Source organism: Hipposideros armiger, unplaced genomic scaffold (genome assembly GCF_001890085.2).
Source record: "Hipposideros armiger isolate ML-2016 unplaced genomic scaffold, ASM189008v1 scaffold_277, whole genome shotgun sequence".
NCBI lineage: Eukaryota > Metazoa > Chordata > Mammalia > Chiroptera > Hipposideridae > Hipposideros > Hipposideros armiger.
In genome coordinates, this window is record NW_017731627.1 from 2318501 (window position 1) to 2337132 (window position 18632).

At 53.3% G+C, this 18632-nt stretch overlaps 1 protein-coding gene across 2 annotated transcripts in view; it reads right to left on the minus strand.

Moving 5' to 3' along the window:
• LRP1 (LDL receptor related protein 1) overlaps positions 1–18616 on the minus strand; it is an 86819-nt gene extending 68203 nt beyond the window's left edge. For both annotated transcript variants that reach the window (XM_019657574.1, XM_019657573.1), the window contains exons 1-6: positions 18217–18616; positions 9692–9814; positions 7116–7253; positions 5314–5433; positions 3984–4112; positions 3600–3863 (exon numbers count right to left, since the gene is read on the minus strand). In XM_019657574.1, the coding sequence (XP_019513119.1) occupies positions 3600–3863; positions 3984–4112; positions 5314–5433; positions 7116–7253; positions 9692–9814; positions 18217–18283 (841 nt within the window). In that variant the 5' untranslated portion in view covers positions 18284–18616. The remainder of the gene's footprint in view (positions 1–3599; positions 3864–3983; positions 4113–5313; positions 5434–7115; positions 7254–9691; positions 9815–18216) is intronic.
• Positions 18617–18632: the final 16 nt, after the last annotated feature.

Genomic DNA, 18632 nt, shown 5'->3' on the forward strand with positions numbered 1-18632 from the left:
GTGGGCAGAGGTGGGGGGTAGGGTGGGCAGACCAGGCCTGGCTCTGGTACTTCCAGGCATGTTGACGCCTCTGGGCCTCAGTCTCCAGAACTTCAGTCTTTTGTGTATCACTTCCAAAATGTTTGCCATGTTTATGTACAGTTGCACTATCACTTACCTACTATTCCTTTTTAAATCAATTCACTTATTTTACTGCATCTTAAACAATCTGTGAAATCATAGATTTGATAGGCTATTTATAGGAGTTTCCTAATGAGTATTAAGTAAAAATGTAACTATAATAATAAAAACAATGCACATCTACGTACAACCTAAAATCAAGGCGTCCCTGCTTCGGGAAAGGCAGTATTACAAACCGAGGGGCGGGCCAGCCGAGTGGCTCATTGGTGAAGAGCGTGAGCTCTGAGCAACAGGGTCACCGGTTCGATTCCCACAAGGGCCAGTGAGCTGTGCCCGAGCTGAGCTGCCACTGAGCTGGTGAGAGCGCGTGCCCTTAGCAGCAAGATTGCCGGTTCGATTCCCGCATGGGATGGTGGGGTGTGCCCTCCTCCTACCCACCCCGCAACTAAGATTGAACACGGCACCTTGGGCTGGGCAGCCGCAAGTTGCCGACGGGCGGCCCGGATAGCTCAGTGTGCAACAAGGTTATCAGTCCCGACTCCCGCAACTAGATTGAAAGCGGCGACTAGACTTGGAGCTGAACTTGCACCCTCCACAACTAAGACTGAAGGACAACAACTTGACTAGGAGCTGATGGGTCCTGGAAAAACACAATGCTCCCCTCCCCAACTCCCCAGTAAAAATCTTTACAAAAAAACCCCAAAAACCTAGGGTCTGGCCCTGGTCCTCCCTCAGAGTCTTCCGGCTCTCATTGTCATGTTCTCAGTCATGGAATTTGAGTCCTAAGAGATCTCCCATCCTGCTGGAACAGCAGCAGAAGGGGATGAGCCTTGGAGTGACATCCCAGGAAGACAGAGAGGAGATCACCCCAATCCAGGGTAGTGAAAGCACTGGGGCTGGGGGAGGAGAGTCAGCAGCCTAGGCTTAGGTAAGGGAAGAAAGCGCGCGTGCGCACACACACACACACACACACACACACACCTTTCAGAATGCAGGGGACTTTGGTCAGTAGCTGTCCCCCACTCTTGAGTACCAACAGAGAAAAGAAACTGGGGTCAAGACAGGAAAAGAAGGAGCTTCGTTCCTGAGCGTCTCCTCCATGAGCCTCTCCTTGAAGCTGCACCACCCACCGGCTCCCCCAGGTCCATGGAGGGGCCCTCAAGGGCTTCTCAGGACTCAGAGCAGATCTGGCTCACACATGCCCCAGGACCCATGCGAAAGAGGAAAACTTCCTGGCCGCCTGCTTTCTTTCTAGTCTATTTCTGTTTCCAGAGTTTCCTTTGTGGCAGACTCTCCCTTCTTCCCATACCAGCAGGCGGACTTCTTTTGGCCTCTTGGCTTCTGGGCAGTAGCACCTCTCAATTGTCAGACTCCTCCCGCCTGCATGGGGCTCAGCCCGGGGGTCTGAAGGAGGTCACAGTCATAGCCAAGAATGGGATGATAGCAGGGGGGCTCCCCCAGAGGGCAGGGAGAAAGCTGGAGAAAGCAGCAGCCTTTCTTCTTTCCTCCCCCTTGGGGAGCTAATTACAGGCCAGCAGCCCACTGCACAGGTGAATGCCTGGGACCAGCAGCCCAACACAACAGGACAGGCCATTTAGCCTCTCCTGGGAAGGGGGGATAAACTGGGGATGTGGGGAGGGCACTAGGGGAGAGACACTTCCTACATCTTCAGCTCAGGGCCCATAATTAGTTTGTGGGATGAGAGCAAAACAACCATCCTCAGGGTGACAGCCAGACATCCAGGCGGCATGGAGTATGGGGTGGGGACAGGGCAGGGAGGAAGGGACAGAGATTGGGGGCAAGAAGAACTCACTCCTTCACCCCACTAGCATTTCTCCCTAGAACCCCGGTCTCTTCTGGCCTTTTGGACTCTGCACCAGAGAGGCCCGATGAACCTAGCAGACTGGGAGGCAAGGCTCTGTTTGCCAAGGGAGGGGTACCCGCCTGAGGTTATTTCCTGTTTCTCCTGGGGAGGAAGGCAATAGAGGGGCCAGGCCAGAGTAAAAGCTGAGAAGGTTCCCATCAGGGCATCCCCCCCACCACGAGCCCATGGTCTGGCCCTCAGGGCCAGGGAAGGAACTGCTGGAGCTGTTTGCCCAGACAGGCCTGTTGGGTGGAGCCGTCGACAAGGAGCAGAGGAGGGCAGCTGTCTCATGGGGTCTCACCCCAAACCTATGCTATCTGTCATGGGGTTTCCTGAGCTGCCTGCCCCCAAAAGCTCAGCCAACCAGACGGGGCAGCCCCCAGCCCGGCACTCCAAGGACATATGTCTGATCACAGGTAAGCCTTGGTCAGCAACAGCCCAAAGACTCCACTGAGATGCTCTGGACGAGCTGTAGCCAAGGCGTGGACCATATGATGAGGCCGTCGAGGGTGATGGTGCTCAGAGGAACACCTGCTCTCCCAAGAACTAAGCCCTGTGCCCTCCTGGGGTCTTTGTCTTCTGTGGGGATCATCACATGGGGACCCAGTGAAGGAACTTAAAGATCTAGATAGGCCCAAGGGTCACAATCCTAAACCTTGTGTGTGCCATCCTCCAGTTATCTCTGGCTTTTACTTCGATTTATCTGATCCGGACAGACAACCCCAAACCCATTATGGAGATTAGAAATCAAAGCAGAGACAGGGAATTCTGGTTTACTCAAGGTCACAGATCAAGTTACCCTCCCCTGTGGGTCAGATCAACCACAGGCCCCATCTTCCCCTCAGCCCTGTGGTGCATTTCCTGGGAATGTGATGATGCCAGATGTTTTGTTTGTTTATATAACAGCATCTGAGCCAAGCAGGACTGAGCCAAGCAGGACTGCTCCAAGCAGTGTATCTATGCCCTGGCCCCATCCCCAGTAACACCCCTTCTTCCACCCCCAAGACAGCAAAGTACAGCCTAGGTAGGAAGCCTGAATAGGAATATCCAGGGTATCCTAAAATGCTCAAGTGGCCCCAGCACCCACCGCTCCTCCTCTGGTCTCATCCAGTGCCACAAACAGCCCCAGGACCCCCCACACCCATGCTGCAGGAGGAGGTCCATTCTGGCAACACCCCCAAGGAAAACGATGGGACACGGAGGCAGACCCAGCCAGGCCCTAGCTGCTTTGCCCTCAGCTACAACCTAGCAAGGCTCCACAGGCTCCAGGCCCCTCTTTCTCCTTGCTCAGGCTCCTGCTGGTTGGGAAAGCCCCTTGGTGGTCTAATAAACATTCTTCTCTGAGAAGGGATAGTCCCTGATCTCTGGGGATTGACTACTTGCTTCTCCTGCAAAGCCATCCTCAGATCTTGGCCAGAAAAGCACAGACTGACTCTGCCCCTGCCCCAAACCGGTGTCAGCATGTGCAGTTCTTGGCCCAGCCTCCATCAGGGGCTTCTTGTTTAGGCTCCTGTGCCAGACAGGGGTCACTCTGCTTAACTCTCTGCACCTGTTCCAGTCAGGCTCCATCTCCCCCACCCTCCCCTGCCCTCCAAGCTGGGAGCAGGTGACTCACGGTGCAGGCTGAGGGAGATGTTGATGGTGTGCTCATCCACGAAGCCCTTCAGGCCAGGCATGCGGGCACACTTGAGCTGCGTCTGGGCAGCACTGTCTCCAACGTGCACCCAGCACACAGTCTCGTTGGCGTAGCTGAAGTCCATGGCTGTGGTCTGCCGCGTGCTGGTGGGTGTGATGGTAGACACCTGGGCCCCGTTCAGGTACGTGGCCAGGATGTTCTGAGAGTTGGCAATCAGCAGCACAGGGGGCCGGTCTACCGGCTCTGTAGATGGAGGAGAGGAGGGTCAATGTACCAAGGGACCCTAGGACCTCTCAGGCCACTCCCCATCAGGGACCAACACTGAGGGCATCTAGCATGGTGGCCACATGGGACCCTACCCACCATTCTTGGCCTTGCAGGAGCGGTTGTCTGGCTGCAGCAGGTAACCTTCCACACAGCCGCAGGTGAAGGAGCCATCTGTGTTGGTGCAGAGCTGGCTGCAGGTGCCATACACCGAGCACTCATCAAAGTCTGCAGGGAAAAGGGCAAGGGTGTGGTCATTTTCACTGCGACGAGGGCATGGAAATGGGTGCCCTCAGACACTACCACTGGGTGTATCCATCCCTACAGCTACTTTGGAGGACAATTTGGCAGAACCTATTACAACAAGAAATGTGCAAACTTTATCATCCAGCAAGTCCGGGCTTGGAATCTACCCTAGAGAAATAGCCACATATGTGTGCATCCTCCATTCGTTCAGAAATTATTTCTTCAGTGCCTAGTAGGTGTCAGTACTGTCCTAGGCTTTGGGGATACATCAGTGAATAAAACAGATTCAAACTGCTGCCCTCATCAAACGTAAATTCTGATAATAAATGAAATACTGTTATTGCAATAATAAACAAAACGAAAAGGTAAATTATATTTTTTTGAGGCGCTAGTGCACTGGAAGGTGACTGGTGCCATGGGGAAAAACATTAAGCAGAGAAGGGGGACAGAGAATGCGGGCAGTGGGGGTGTGATTTTAGAGTGGCCAGGGATGGCCTCACTGAGAAGGTGACATTTGTGCAAGGACTCGAGGGAGGTAAATTTAAAACAGAGAAGTTTGCATTGTTTTGTAATGGAGAAAAATTGGGAACATCTTACTCATCAATAGGGCGATGGCCAAGTAAACTGTGGTAATAGTCATACATCGCAGTAGCTTTTAAAAGGACGAGGTAGATCCCTACATATTCACATGGAAATATCTCTGGAACACACGGAGTGAAAAAACTGAAAACAGAGATGCACAGTATGATATTTATGTAAAAAAGAGCACATCATATAAAGAGGGCTTTCACTTAGATTTTCCGTGAATACATGCATACAGATGCACAGAAAAAGGCCTGAAAAGAGAGACAGCCAACTGATAAAAAGAGTTGACCTCCAGAGATGGGAAAGGGGCCAGAACTGAAGAGGTTTGTCAAAGTGGACTTTGGTTTTCTCTGTAGTGCTTTAATTTTCTTTTTCTTTTTCTTCTTTTTTTTTTTTTTTTAAAGAAAACTCACATATGACCTACATAATTTTAAAATGAATTTTTAAAAGTCTAGTGGAAGCAAGTGGGCTCACAGTCATACCTGGAGGCTGGAGGCTTCCCTTGCACTTGCATCCAACTTTCTCCTACCCCAGCCAGGCCTGCTGGCCCTACTTCCCTCTTCCTCCGACCAGCACACAAGCACTTGCACTCATTTACCTTTGCAGGTCTTGCCATCTGCCTGCAGCTGGAAGCTGCTGTTGCAGTAGCAGGTGGGCCCGCTGAGTGTGGGGACACAGTGGTGCTGACAGCCCAGGTGAGAACAGTTGCCTCGGAGCTCTGTGGAGGGAGCAGGTGACACATACTCAGGCCCCCAGACCTAGCAGCCACCCCCAGACTGCAACCTTCCCCCAACCCCTGTCAACCCTTCAGAAACCACATGAAAAGCCTACAGTGTTGGAGATAGAAGGGGTTTAGGAAGCATCTATTATATTTTGTAAGTGGGGAAACAGACCCAGGGAGGGTATGACAGGCCCAAGGTCACACAGCCAATTATGGCATGGAACCACATGTCTCTGTTCCCATGGAGAGCGGTTTGGTAGATGGTTGGGCTCAGAGGGAGTGCAGACAGTCTTATCTCCTTCGTATGCCTTTTGTCTGCACTGCCCGGAGACTACGATGTTGGCTCCAGGGCTGAGGGTGAACAGTGGGTATGGAATCGAGTCTTTCCCTGCAGGATCCCAGCTCTGGCTTGGAAGCACCCCCTCCAACCTATCCCTTGAGTCCTAGAGGCCTCTGAGAGAAGGCCTAAGTAAGGTCCAGGTAGAGGACGGGAGGAGGAGCAAAACTGTTTCCCTCGGGATCCTTCTCTAATCTTTCTCCTGCCATTGACCCACTTCCACGGGGGAGACAGAAGGGAATGAGACAGAAGCGGGGGAGAGGTGGGAGCAGCTGCCCCCCCCAGACCAGCGACCCAATTAATGGCCTTGCGTGGGGCCAGGCGGCCTGGCCACAAAGACCCCTTTGTCCAGCTGCCTCGCACCCCCACCTAGGAGTGAGAGCTGCCCGAGAAGCTAAGGCGTTCAGAAGTACTAAGCCTGCCAGGCAGAGCTGGGATGGGGGGCCAGAACCCACTTATTCCTTTTCTCCCCCGCCTTTACCTGAGAACCCGCAAATGCACTGCCTGCCCAGCCTCCCCCCATAAAGGGGGGAAGTACTGTATGTTCTGGACAATCTAGAAAAGAGTTTCTCTTTGTGACATGGGGTAGAAGGATGAGGAGATCCAACTTCTGTAATATCAGAGAAGGAAGTTCAAACCCTAGCTTTTTGAGGTTTCTTGCTGTTTTTGAAGCTGAAAAGGTATTCAAAAGGAAGAAAACTTGAACATGCACAAACTGATGAGATGTGTGTGGTCACTGAAGTGAGCCCCTAGGTGCACACTCTGCATCCTACCCCAGGAGCTTCAGACAAAACCATGCAAAATCAACCAAAGGAGAGGATTAAAATCTTCCATGAACTCCCTTGCTCTACACTCCCTGCCCTGAGTGAACAGCATCCAGATGTGTCTCCTCCCATAGGCTGGCAAGGCAGGTGAACAAAACTCCAGAACCCCAGTGTCAGCTTCAATCATAGCATCAGCTCTTCTCTGTTCATACTCATGTTTCATGAAACCAAAAAAAAAAAGTATGAAAACATGGATCTAGTATAAAGCTTCATTTCACCAGTGGAAAACGGGTCTGGAGAGGGGTAGTGACCTATCCAAGCACACACAGAGAGAAGTGCCCAGGCCAGGGCCCACCGATACTAAGGCCGGCAGGGCTGTTGACCAAGCTCCAAGCTCAAAGGACCCATGGATTTGGGTCATTGCCTGGTGGTAACTCTGTGTAGGGGTGCAGGACAAGGCCTCATGTCCACTGGAGGTGTGAGGACAGTCCTTGGATGGCGGACCTCCACACCACTCAGGTGCCCAACTGAGAACTCACTGCATCCATCTGGGTCAGGAGAGGTGGAAGAGCCCTTACCTCGGCAGTGGGGCCCCTCATCCGAACCATCCATGCAGTCCTGGACCCCGTTGCAGAGGCGGGACATGAGGATACACAGCTCGGTGCCCAGACAATTGTGCTCGTTTGGCTGACATCGCTGAGCCTTACTCTGTGGGCCTAGGGGACAGAGAGAAAGGTTAACATGACCAAGCTGGCTATAGAGGCTGTCTGACCAGCTGCTCACTGGGGGAAGAGGTGGGGAATTGAGCTTGGGGTTTCAGCCATCTGCACTTTTTAGATCTCAGGAGGCCTCAGGGCTGGTGAGACTCTTCGACCTAGAGTTCTGCACCATTCCCAACAGCAGTCACATGCCTGGGAGCAGCCAGGTGGAGGAAGAACTAGGCCTTCAGCCAAAAGCCCACTCTGCAAATGCCTCCTGCCTCTGGATCCCAACGCCTCCACATTCTATATTCAGAAGACAAGCTGAGGTTAGAGGTGAAAGGTTCGGATGAGCTGAGGACACAGGGTCCATTACAGAGAAGCTCAAATGATTAAAAAACACCTCGTTCCCATAGGCCCTCCCAGCCCAGGTCAAAGAGCCTGGGGCTGAGAGTGAGTCCAGGTCTTCTAGAACTGCACCGTCCAATGCATACCACTAGCCGTAGGTGGCTACGGAGCACTTGAATTGTGACTAGTTCAAAATGTAAGTATAAAATACACACTGGCTTTTGAAGAGTTAATACCACATGCACACACACACACACACACACATACAAATGCAGAGTTCATTAATACTTTTATATGAATAATATACTGAAAGGATAATATTTTGGATACATTGGGTAAAATACAATAAAAATTAATTTCAACTGGTTATTTTTACATTTCTTAATGTGGCTATAAGAAAACTTCAAAATCGCGTATGTGGCTTGCATCATATTTAGATTGGACAGCATTATTCTAGACCCCCAACCCCAGAGCAGCCTGCCTGATGGAAGGATTTGGGAAGGGTCAAAGGTGGTGGCCCACTGGTGATATCTCTGGTACTTCCTTTGTTGCCCAAGAAGATGGGCTGGGGGGCAGGGTACAGCTTCTCAGGGAATCCTCAGGGGGCCATGCGGGCTAGGATGCCAGCTGAACCCGAGAGCTGGAAGACTCCTGCCTACTGGCTCCCAAATGGGGACAGGGTGTGTGAGTGAGAGAGTGTCTGCATGTGAGCTACCTAGCCTATGTTGCTGGGAGGAGTCTGCATGCACAGGTGAAGGAGGTGTGTGCTGTGGAGTGAGAGTGTATATGCGTATCTCTATGTGCTGGTGTTTCTGGTCTCAGCATGTACATTTCCAGGTCCTTTGGGGAGTGTCTGGGTTTGTTTGTGTCTGGGACATCTGTCTGAGTGCAGGTTGTGCTTCTGCATCTCCCGTTCGAATGTTGACTGTGTTGCTGTGAGAACATGTCTGTGCCAGCGTCTGCCTTTGTCTGTGTATATCGGGGTGAGGGGTGGTAGGGTGGGCGAGTCAGTGCCCAGGAAGGGCTGTGTGTGAGCTTGATGGGTCCAGGAATGTGTATGAGTGGGGGCAGTGTGGGGATGTATATAAGGTAAGGTTTGCATCAAACTAAAGGAAGAATGGACAAAAAGAGCCAGATCCGGCCCCTCTGCAAGGCTTTCTTAACCCATAACACCAAGCATCAGAAATGTGGGGTGTAAAGGTGGCATCAGACAAGATGCTCCAGGTTGAACCACCCCACCACAGAAACACTTGAAGAATATTCCTGGCCCTCACTCCTCCAGAGCAGGGTATGGGGGTAAGGCTGAGAGAACCGGTGGCTCCCTCTCCGGCTGTAAAATTACCCCTGACAATTATGGGTGAGGACGTGGGGTGAGCACAGGGGATGGGGCTAGAACAGAATAAACCTGGGAAAGAGAACAGGGACAGACCTAAGAATGTAAGGGCACTGTAGCCCAGATTAACCAGGCAGGGGAGAGGTTGAAAGTGGAGACCCCAGCACTCTGTCAGCTGCCCAGGACTCCAGGGTCCAGCCAGCAAGTCCTCCACCCCCCACTGGCAGGGTAAAGGCTGGGTGGGGACCTTTCTCCCAGTTTAAACAGCTGCCTCTGATTACACCACTTATTGGGTGCAGGCAAAGGCGGGGATGTCGGGAAACGCAAAGGGGTGGGGCTTCTGGTGCAGAGACTGAGCAAGAGTTGGCGGCCTTTGGCCTAGGAGCCTGAGGACAGGAAGGGAACCTGGCCAGACCTGGGGGGCACTCAGCAAGGGCCAGGAGACTCTGAGGTAGCAAGAAGTGGGACAAGCCAAAGAAAGGGAGGTAGGCTCCCACCTTTCAGCAGAGTTGTCAGTGCAAAGAACATAGTCTCTGGCAGGCTTGGGTAGGTAGAGGCTGAGGGAGCAATACGATATGCCATTTCTGAGCACACCAGGCACCATGTCGGGCACTCCAAAGGGGGAGAGGACAATTTTAGCTGTGTCATGGACAAACAATCACAGAGCAAGGTCTAACCAGGCTAGAGATCAGCTGTCCTCATCCCAAACTGCCTGGGCCAAAAGGAAAAGGGGTAAGCCAGGGGTTTGGGAGCAGGGACCCAGAAAAGTACTTACAGATCTCAGGGGCCTCATCAGATCCATCTGGGCAGTCCCTCTCACCATCACAGCGCCAGCCCTTTGAGATACAGGTGACCTGGTCTCTGCAGGCAAACTGCTTAGGGCTGCAAGTCTTAGGAGCTAGGGGTGAGGAAAGAAAACAGGGTGTAAATGAAGGCTGGAGGCAAATTTGATCACCCTAATGCCCCCCCCTAGGGCTCCTCCTCCTTCCCCAGCATCAGTTCCCATCTGGCCCAGACTCTGAGCCACAGTCCATGTGTCTGGGGCAGGGGCGGAGGTGATGGGGGTTGTGGGAGGGAAAGGGCTGTTGTGCGTCACTCCTGAAACACTGTGTACCTGTGATGGGGGTAAGGGAAGGGTGCAGGGATCACATTTTATTGTCCCCCACCCAGCCCCCTAGGCTGCCTGTCCAGTGTGCCCCTCGTCCAGCCCTCAGGGTCAAAGCCCTTGCTGTCTCAATTACTCTGGCCGGGCACCAGCGCTCCTGGCTTTGATGACTGAGTGTGATAGTGAAGGATGGGACGTTTAGGGGGGCATTGACATGTTTTCTCTATCTTTCTCTCCTTCCCACTAGAAGCCCAGAGCTGGTTAAACTTTTCCGCTCCTCTGCCCTCTTCCTTATCCCCAGAAGCCATCATCCCACCCATCTCCAACTCCTAATCACCAGGCCCCCAGATGAGAATTGTGTTTATGGGGGCCATTGGTACAGCAGTAGCCAGAGGATGGTGTCAGCAGAGGTGCTGGAGGGCAGCCGAGGCAGGGCAGGGCAGGGCAGAGAGCCCAGCCTCCACCTCCATTCTCTAAAGACACAGTCTCCCTTGTAGACCTCAGGGAGGACTTTCAGCAGATGTTCTCAGAGGTAAGAGGCGCCTAAAGATTGCTCAAGGACGACGGAGTTGGAAAGCCGAGACAGGGGGCGGCCGGGGTGACCTGTGGGAGCTGATTTTAGTCCAGCCCACCCGTGAAGTTACTACAGCCAGGACCTCTTTGCCCTGTCCCTTTACCCCCACCAGCCATTCTCTTACATCATTCTCTACGGAGGAATTATGAATGGTAACACTAACTCTCCTTGTGGGCTCGATATGTGCTGGGAACTGTGGCAAACCAGTTCTTTCCATGTATCATCTTATTTAATCCTCTCCACCATATAAAGAAGTAGGTATTACTAAAACCACAAGTTCATAAGATGAGGAAACCGAGCCTCGGAGAGGGTAGGGTCACATAGCAGGCAAGTGACAAAACCAGGGCTCAGTCAGTTTTGAGCTGACGCTAAGCGTTTAACCAGTGCAGTCTATACCAGTCTCCCCATTCCCATGAGAGGTACTCAAGAGCTATTCCTCCCAACCCCATTACCATGTCTTCTACGGGAAGAAAAGTCCCCCCATTCTTTCACCCCCACCCAAGGCTGGGTTCCCAGTCTCCCTGCTCTTCATCGCCTTTTCCTCGGCCAGTGTCAATTCCATTTCTATTCAGTTGGCATGCACTGGAGACCAGCTCTGTGCCAGGCACTGCACTAAGCACCGGGGCCGAGGAGGAGCGAGATGCCGCCTGAGGAGCTTCAGCTCCTTGGGAAGACGACTGTATACCACTACCTCGAATGCAGGGCAGAGTGAGCTCAGGGCTGGGACAGAATGTAAGTCAAGTATGTCAGGGCTCTGACAGGGAGGGACAGAGACTGAAGGGGGGCCACACAGAGATGTCCTCCCTCCCTAACCCCCATCTCTGGCAGAGGGGACTACACTCAGGGCTCTGGCCAGGATGAGAGTGGAGTTCAGGAAACACATCAAGGATAGCTGGGCCAGGCCCCCCCCCCCAGAGTCTCCCTCCCTTACCCCCCGCCCTGAGCAGGGAATAAAGGCCCCTTGAGGAGGTGGATAATACTGAGTTCATTGCCCCACTGGGCCAGCTGTGAGGTCTTCCCGGGGAACAGCCCGCCAGCCTAGTTAGCATGCTGGAGAACGGTCCTCTTCCCCTGGCCAGCCAAGACCGGCTGCTGGTGGTGGTGGTGGGGGGGGCTGGTAGAGGGGGCTGGAATGGGACTCAGAGGCAGATGGGCTGTTTGGAGCCCAGAAGCGGTCCCCATGCCCGTCACCCCCCACCAACCTGGACTTAGTCCACACCCCCACTCTTCCTGGGCCAGAACTCACAGCCCGGGCCTGAGGTCACTGGTTGGTCACTCCAGCCTCCCCTCCATTCTGTGTCCCAGCCGCGACACCCCCTCCTTTGGCCCTCACTTTGTTCCCCCCTGCTGTCCCCCCACCCCCATTTTTGGCCTGAACCCGACAGAGGAAACAGCAGCTGGCAAACTCCGAAAGCTGGAATGAGAGAGATTCACAAACCAGATGTGCTCTTGCAAAGGGAGGGGAGTGGGGGATGGGGGAAGTGAAAGGAAGAGGAGCCCTCAGGGCCCCCTACCACAGCAGCATCTCTTCAGGCCCAGGGGCAGAGGGACTTGGGGGTGCACATCACCCAAGGGCCAGGGCAGCACAGGGATTGTGGAGAGAGAAGCGAAAGAACTTTCTTCCTGTCAGGGATGGTGGAGAAAGCCCCAGGAATCTGGAGTTTGAAGGCTGAGGCCTGTCTTTGATTTCCTTCAAGGGGAGAGGGGAGGAAAGAAACAAATAACCTACTTTGGGGCAGTCTACACAGCCAAGGGAAGCCACACTCTGAGTTGGGAGAGAGCTGCAGTGGGGGTGGGGTAGGAAGCTGGTAATCTGCTTAGAGCCTCCAGCCAATCCCACTCCCCTCAGCTGAGCATTCTGCATCTGATGCCAGTACCCAGAAAACCCACCTCTGTGGCCTGCAGCTTAGATGAGGGAACAGCATCGCACTAAGTTCAGCCCTAAACTGAGGATCATCTACCAGCCTCCCCTGCCTCCTGCCCCTCATGAGTATTGGGGCTTCCATATGATACAAGCTAAAATATGATGCACACCGATCTGAAACACTTTGTACTTATTAACTCCTTTAGACCCTCACAACCCTGTGAGGTGGATACTGTTGCAGTCCCCATCATACAGATGAAGAAACCAAGGCGCAGAGCAATTAGTAACTGTAACAGGTGCTTTCCTCCTTGGCTATAATGATGATGCAGCCAGATAGAGAAAGATGAAGGAGTGAAATGGCAGGGAGAGTATTTTGGTCCTCTGGCACTGGGAGTGGGGAGTGGGGTTATAGGGGGTGGTAGTGGCCTTCATGGCTCCTCAGAGAGGAGGGGAGGGTGTAGAGAAGATGAGAGGGATAAGAATAAGACAGAAGAGGCAAGAGAGAGGAGGGAGAAGGAGTGGACTAGAAAGGAAGGAGAGTGAGCGAGGTTGCAGAGAGAACGCCAGGACACAGGGGCCGTCTGTTCTCAGCTTTGCCTGGAGATGAATGTGACCGCCATGCTAACTCTGGCCAACACCCCTGCCTCCCCTCAAATCCAGGCACCCAGCCCAGCCATGGCCCCCAGGGCCACCAAGCTGGAGCCAGGACAGGAGGTGTAGGGTTGGGTGTGCTTCCAGACACAACACGGACCCCACTGCCCTGCTTGAGCCTTGGCTGTCGTCCTCTATCCCATTCTGGGACCTTGGGGGTGGGGTGTGGAAGGGGGGTGAGTGTGCTTGGCCACAGAAGAGAGAGTGAGGAAAGTAAAGGCCCTGAGGGAGTCTTCTCCAGAGGAGGGAACTCATCCGTTGATCTCCTTGGGAGCAGTGAGGGAGAGGAAGAAAGGTGAGACCTCAGATGGTGCTTCCTAAAGGACCAAGGAGACTTGAGGCAGGAAATGCATGAAAGCGACCCTTGAGGCCCTTTTCAAGAGCAGACACAGCAGAGAGATAGGCTGTGTGTGGGGGGCTGTTTTCTAAAGGGAACCACATGATATATCTAAGTGAACAGAGGAGCCAAGGGGTGGTGGCAGTGGGGGGGAAGTGGGGGGAAAGTCTGCAGGAATCTAAACTTTCAAACATATGGGAGTGGGGCCGCAAGGGCCTCCCAAATCCAAACCGAGAGCTTTTCACTGAATTTTATGCATTTTGGGTGTTACCCGGTGGCTCCTTCCCGCAGCTCAGTGAGGCTCAGACACATTTTTGTCATTCCTGAGTCTGGGCCTCTGCTTTGCGGCCTGGACAGACAGACAGACAGGATGGCCTGGACTGCCAGGGGAGGGGAAGGGTCTCCCCCTCCATCTTGAGTCAATATTGACTCAGCAGCACATTAGCCTGACAAGTGACCTCCCAACCATCTTTTCCTTTCCCCACAAGTAAAATTCAGACCCTTCGAATGCCTCTAGAGGTCATCATATCTCTTACCAGGTCTTTATAAGCCCTCCTTACCTACTCTCCCGCCCCACAACACATGCACCTGGCTTATGCTCAGTAGAAGTAAGAGCTCTAAGCTCCTGACCCATTTCCCACACCCTTTTTCTAGTTCTCAGGTCATGAGGAAGTTCTGCTAGAAGTCTAACCTCCCTCCTTCCTTCTGAAATATTTCCTTTCTCCCTCTTACTCAGCCCACAAAGCGTATCAAGTTCTCTTCTTGCAGAAACAGTCTCTCCAAAATCCATTCCCAAAATTAGTGGAGGGGGACAAGAGAGAGAAACTTGGAGAAAAGTGGAGGAGGAATTTCACTGCCAAACTGGATATTCCCAGTCTGGCCTAGGAAGGGAAGAATAACTCCAAAACGGCAAGGTGGGAGCTAGGGAGCGTGTGAGAAAGCCCTGGAGAGATGCATGCTCCTGGGTAGCTTTTGGGAGACCAAGAGGCTGGATGGAGGTGAATGGAGACAGGTAGCAACAAAGCAAGAGACAGAGACTGAGAGAGACAGGACAGAGAATGCCGTGAAGGATGGGCAACAAGAGAGATGAACCAAGAGGATGAGAGACACAATTTCTGAGAGGCCAAGACAGCACACACAGAAGACAGACAGTCAGAGGCAAAAAAGCCCAGAGGTTGCCAAGATAATGACACAGTTGTGTTGGGATGAAGCTGGAGAATAACCGCCTCCCTGAGACTCAGATTAGGGTGGGGGCAGCATATATCCTGATTTAGATAGGCAGAGTCTCTGCCCCAGCAATGTCTGACCCAAGGGAAACCCAGAATAGGGACTACTGTCTCCCAAAGAATTGGGAGGGAGGGAAGACAGGGCTTTTCAACCAGGGAAGCTAAGGGCTGGGAAGACTCTCACCTCCCCAGGGTGAGCAAGAGGGACAAATGCCTCTTCCCCCACCATCCCTCACCTCACTCCCAGGGAGGTTTTACACCGGTGCCTGGGGCCCCTGCACCGGAAGCACTCCAGATCCAACTGCTTCCTTCTCCAAACAATGCAGGATCCTGCTAACTGGGCTGAAATTTGGGACTGAACACAGTGCGGGTGGGACTAGGTTCTCCAAACACTCACACCAGCTGCCAGCTCCACCAGGTCAGGGACCTTTGTGTGGTCCCAACTCAGCTGGGCAATGAGCCCCCGCTCCCCATCCAGAGCTGGAGGACTTGAAGGCTGGAGACTTCACAGAGGGGGGTGGGAACCCTGAAAAGAGACTACTGAGAGGAAACAAGCTCTGGGCTTGGGGCTCTGATGTGCAAGGCTGAGACTGCAGCAGGAGGAAAGAAAGACTTGGGTAAGGAAGGATTTCCCAAAGGTAAGGAAGGAACTCTGAAGACTTGGGAGGATTTGGACAGGATCTGGCTCTGACCAGGGACCCAGCGGACATCTTTTGGAGGCCCAGTGATGGGGGAGGGGTTGGAGGGCAAAAAACTATGGAGAAAATGGAGCAAGGTTGGAATAAAAGGAAGTCTTGTAAAGCAGGCTCAAACATCAAAATATCCCCCCGGATCTCAAAATCAATGTCCTATGCGTCCCTGCTTTGAAAGATGAGGGTAAGGGGAGATGTTCAAGAACAGATCCAGGTCTGACCAGGGGAGAAAGGAGTTTGAAACCTTCTCTCAGAGAGTCAGGAGGAAAACACCTTGGCCTCAAAACTCACTTCAACTGTTCAGCTTGTCTGATAACTGGTAACACACTGGCTCAAGGGGGTGTGTGGAGAGCAGTAGGAGAGAAGGAGGCAGTCAGCTTTCTCAGAGCCGCATCTACCTGGGGCTGCCCTCCTCACTACAAAATGTTCTGAATCTGAGCAGAGTCCTCAATAACCCCTCTTCCCATTCCATACTCCATCTGCTTCCCCATTCTCTCCGGTAGCAAGCAGTACACTCAATTCTGTCTACTCATGGGGAGTGACATTGCTCCCCAAAGAGAAGGGGACCTCAGGGTGGGTTCAAGCATAGCAGAGAAAGCAGAAGAAGTGGATAAGGCCCTGAGGGCTGCTCCTCTGGAGGGAAAGCAACCAGGCCTCTGAGAGCAGCAGGAAGGAAGGTTAGACATTAAGTCAGGTAAACTGGGGCCAGGGGTTTTCTTCTCTGAAAGGAGGAAGTTCTGTGTCGGTTGGCTTGGGGTGTAAGGACAGGGGTAGGGATAAAGGAATCCCCTAGGCTGCCTAGATATTGCTGGCCCTACGGGTCTGTGCAATTCCCTTTTCACACCCTGAACCTGATTCATATCCCCAGTCCCAAGATAAGAACAGCAGTGTGTGTTTGGGGAGGGGTCCTTTCCCTGGGACTTTCGATACAGTTTGGTTTGAGCTGGGGTTACTTACAGCTGTGGACCGGGTGAAAATTTTAAGAAAGGGTAGAGAGACAGTTAAGGAGGACGTGCTCAGTCTCCTTCTTCCATTGACCACCAACCAACTAGGTGTGGCAAATAGAACTGCGTTAGGATCCTGGGGGCGACGCTATCTGGGGTAACCCTGGACTGGGCTGGGAAACTTTGCTCTCCACAGAGACTCACCCCCCTTGCTTCTAACTCCATCCATCCTCCATTATGGGGTTCTTGATGGTCTCATTCTCTTTTTTTTCCTATCCCTCCTAGAAACTGCTATACCCAAATCTCTCTGCCTCAGTTTCCCCTCCCATCTCGCAGGGCTGAAAACAAGAGGAAAGAACACGTAAAAGAGAGGAAGTCAGGGGCAAAGGCTGGCCATGAGGTCTGGTCTGGAGGGTATTCAGGGCAGATCCTCTTTCCTCCTCGTGGGCAAATAATTGAGGTAGTAGGGGGCGGGGGAAGGGGCAGACAGTCCCCAAGATGGCATAATTGAGGGCCAGTGAGTACGCTGTTTTTCTGGACACAGCTACTTCCTGAACCCCTAACCTCCCTCCCGCAACTGAAGCAATTTGGGGAGAGGGGAGGAGAGGGAGAGATAATCTGGTTTCAGGGAAAAACTTTCCCAATCACAACCTGGCAAAATTTAGAAGATGGAGGAGGGGTGCATGATGGTATTAGGCCAATTTTTTCCCCAGATGACAGAACTGAAATGATGGAAAGCGATGAGATCCCACTGCTTCTCAAATCAGGGGCCCAGCCCAGCCCAACCCTCTCTGACCCCAGCTTGGGCAAGACTTGACCCAATGACTCATAAGTAAGAGAAAAAATAGCCGACATAAAAAGCGGGGTAGGGGCACCCTATATTTCCAAAAGGACACAGTTCTATCCCAAACCTAACTACAGTATTCAAAACGTGTACATATGAAGGCAGGAGGAAAAATGGTGGAGAGAAATACACATTTACCAAAGGAGCAGAGAATTGTGGGGTGGGGGCATAGCCATAACCCCCATCCAACCTCCAACTCTCCTTCCAGTCCAAACTGTGATCAAGCCAGAAGTCAGGGAGAAAGCAGCCTTCCTCCACCCTCCCATCTCAGCATTCCAGGCCATTCTCCAGTCCCCTTCCCCAGCGATGACATCTGACGTTTTTCATTTCAAAGCTCCCAGGAATTAAGAAAAATTCAGTCACATAGCATCGCTTGCTTTTCCTCTGCCCCCCAGTACAGCCCTATCTAGGCTACTGACAGAGGCTCTGAAAGGGGAGAGTGCCCACTTCGGAACCCAGGCGGGCAGCCGTCTGGATCCTGGACCCAGGCCTCCAAGCCTGATCTCCCAGGCCCAGATTCCACACCCAAGCAGGGGGCCCTCTCCATGGCCCTCCCTCTCTATCCACAGCCTTCTTGGGCCGGCCTGCCCTCTGCCCAGCAGGTCACCCCTGACTTGGCTCCCCCTTCCAGATTCAGAGGCCATTGCAAAAGGCCCTCCACCCCCTTTTGCAGCCCTACATTGCAAATCCGGATTCCTTCACAATTCAGATGGGGGTGGAGAGGTGGAGGATGTAGGGGAGGTGGAGGCCCTCCCCGGCCAGAGATAGGAAGAGAAGGCCTCTGGATCCTGGGATCAGAAAAAGGGGGAACCCTTCTCTCCCTTCCCAGGCCTCTCGTCTTTGTTTGGGCTGCCCCCCCCTCCAGAAGCATCATTTGCCCAGGGCTCCCATCCTCCAAATTGGACCCCCATCCCCACCCCCAGTTGGGCCGCTGCGGTGTCAGCTGGACTGGGATAACAAAAGGCACCCCCTCCCGCTCCTCCCTTCCCCATCCGAACGCAGGAGTGGGGGCTGGGGAGTGGGTGTCCCCAGGGGTCCAAGGGGGCCGCGGAATCTCACTCACCATCGATAGCGGCCGAGACCAGAGCTGAGAACAGGGACAGTAACAGCAGCTGCGGTGGGGTCAGCATGGTGTGGGCTGATGCAAGCAGCAGCCCCCTCCCCTCTGGTCCTGCTACTTCTCGCCGTCGCCCCCCCCCCAATTGGGGGGTCCCCTTTTTCTTCCTTTCCCCCTCCTCCTCTATTTTTATCCTAGCCTTCGGCAACGCGCACCGGGGGCGTGGGTGAAGAGGTAGAGTTCAGAGCCCCTTAGGGAAGGTCTGCTGATGGGGGTGCGCCCCCTGCCCCCAAATCCAAACCCTTCACACCCCTGCTCTTCTCTTCGCTCCTCTATCCCCCTCCCTGGGCGAAGCTCACAGCCCCATCTCCGGGCCGCCTCCGGCTGCAAAAATGCACAATTGGGAGGAGGCGGGGTGGGGG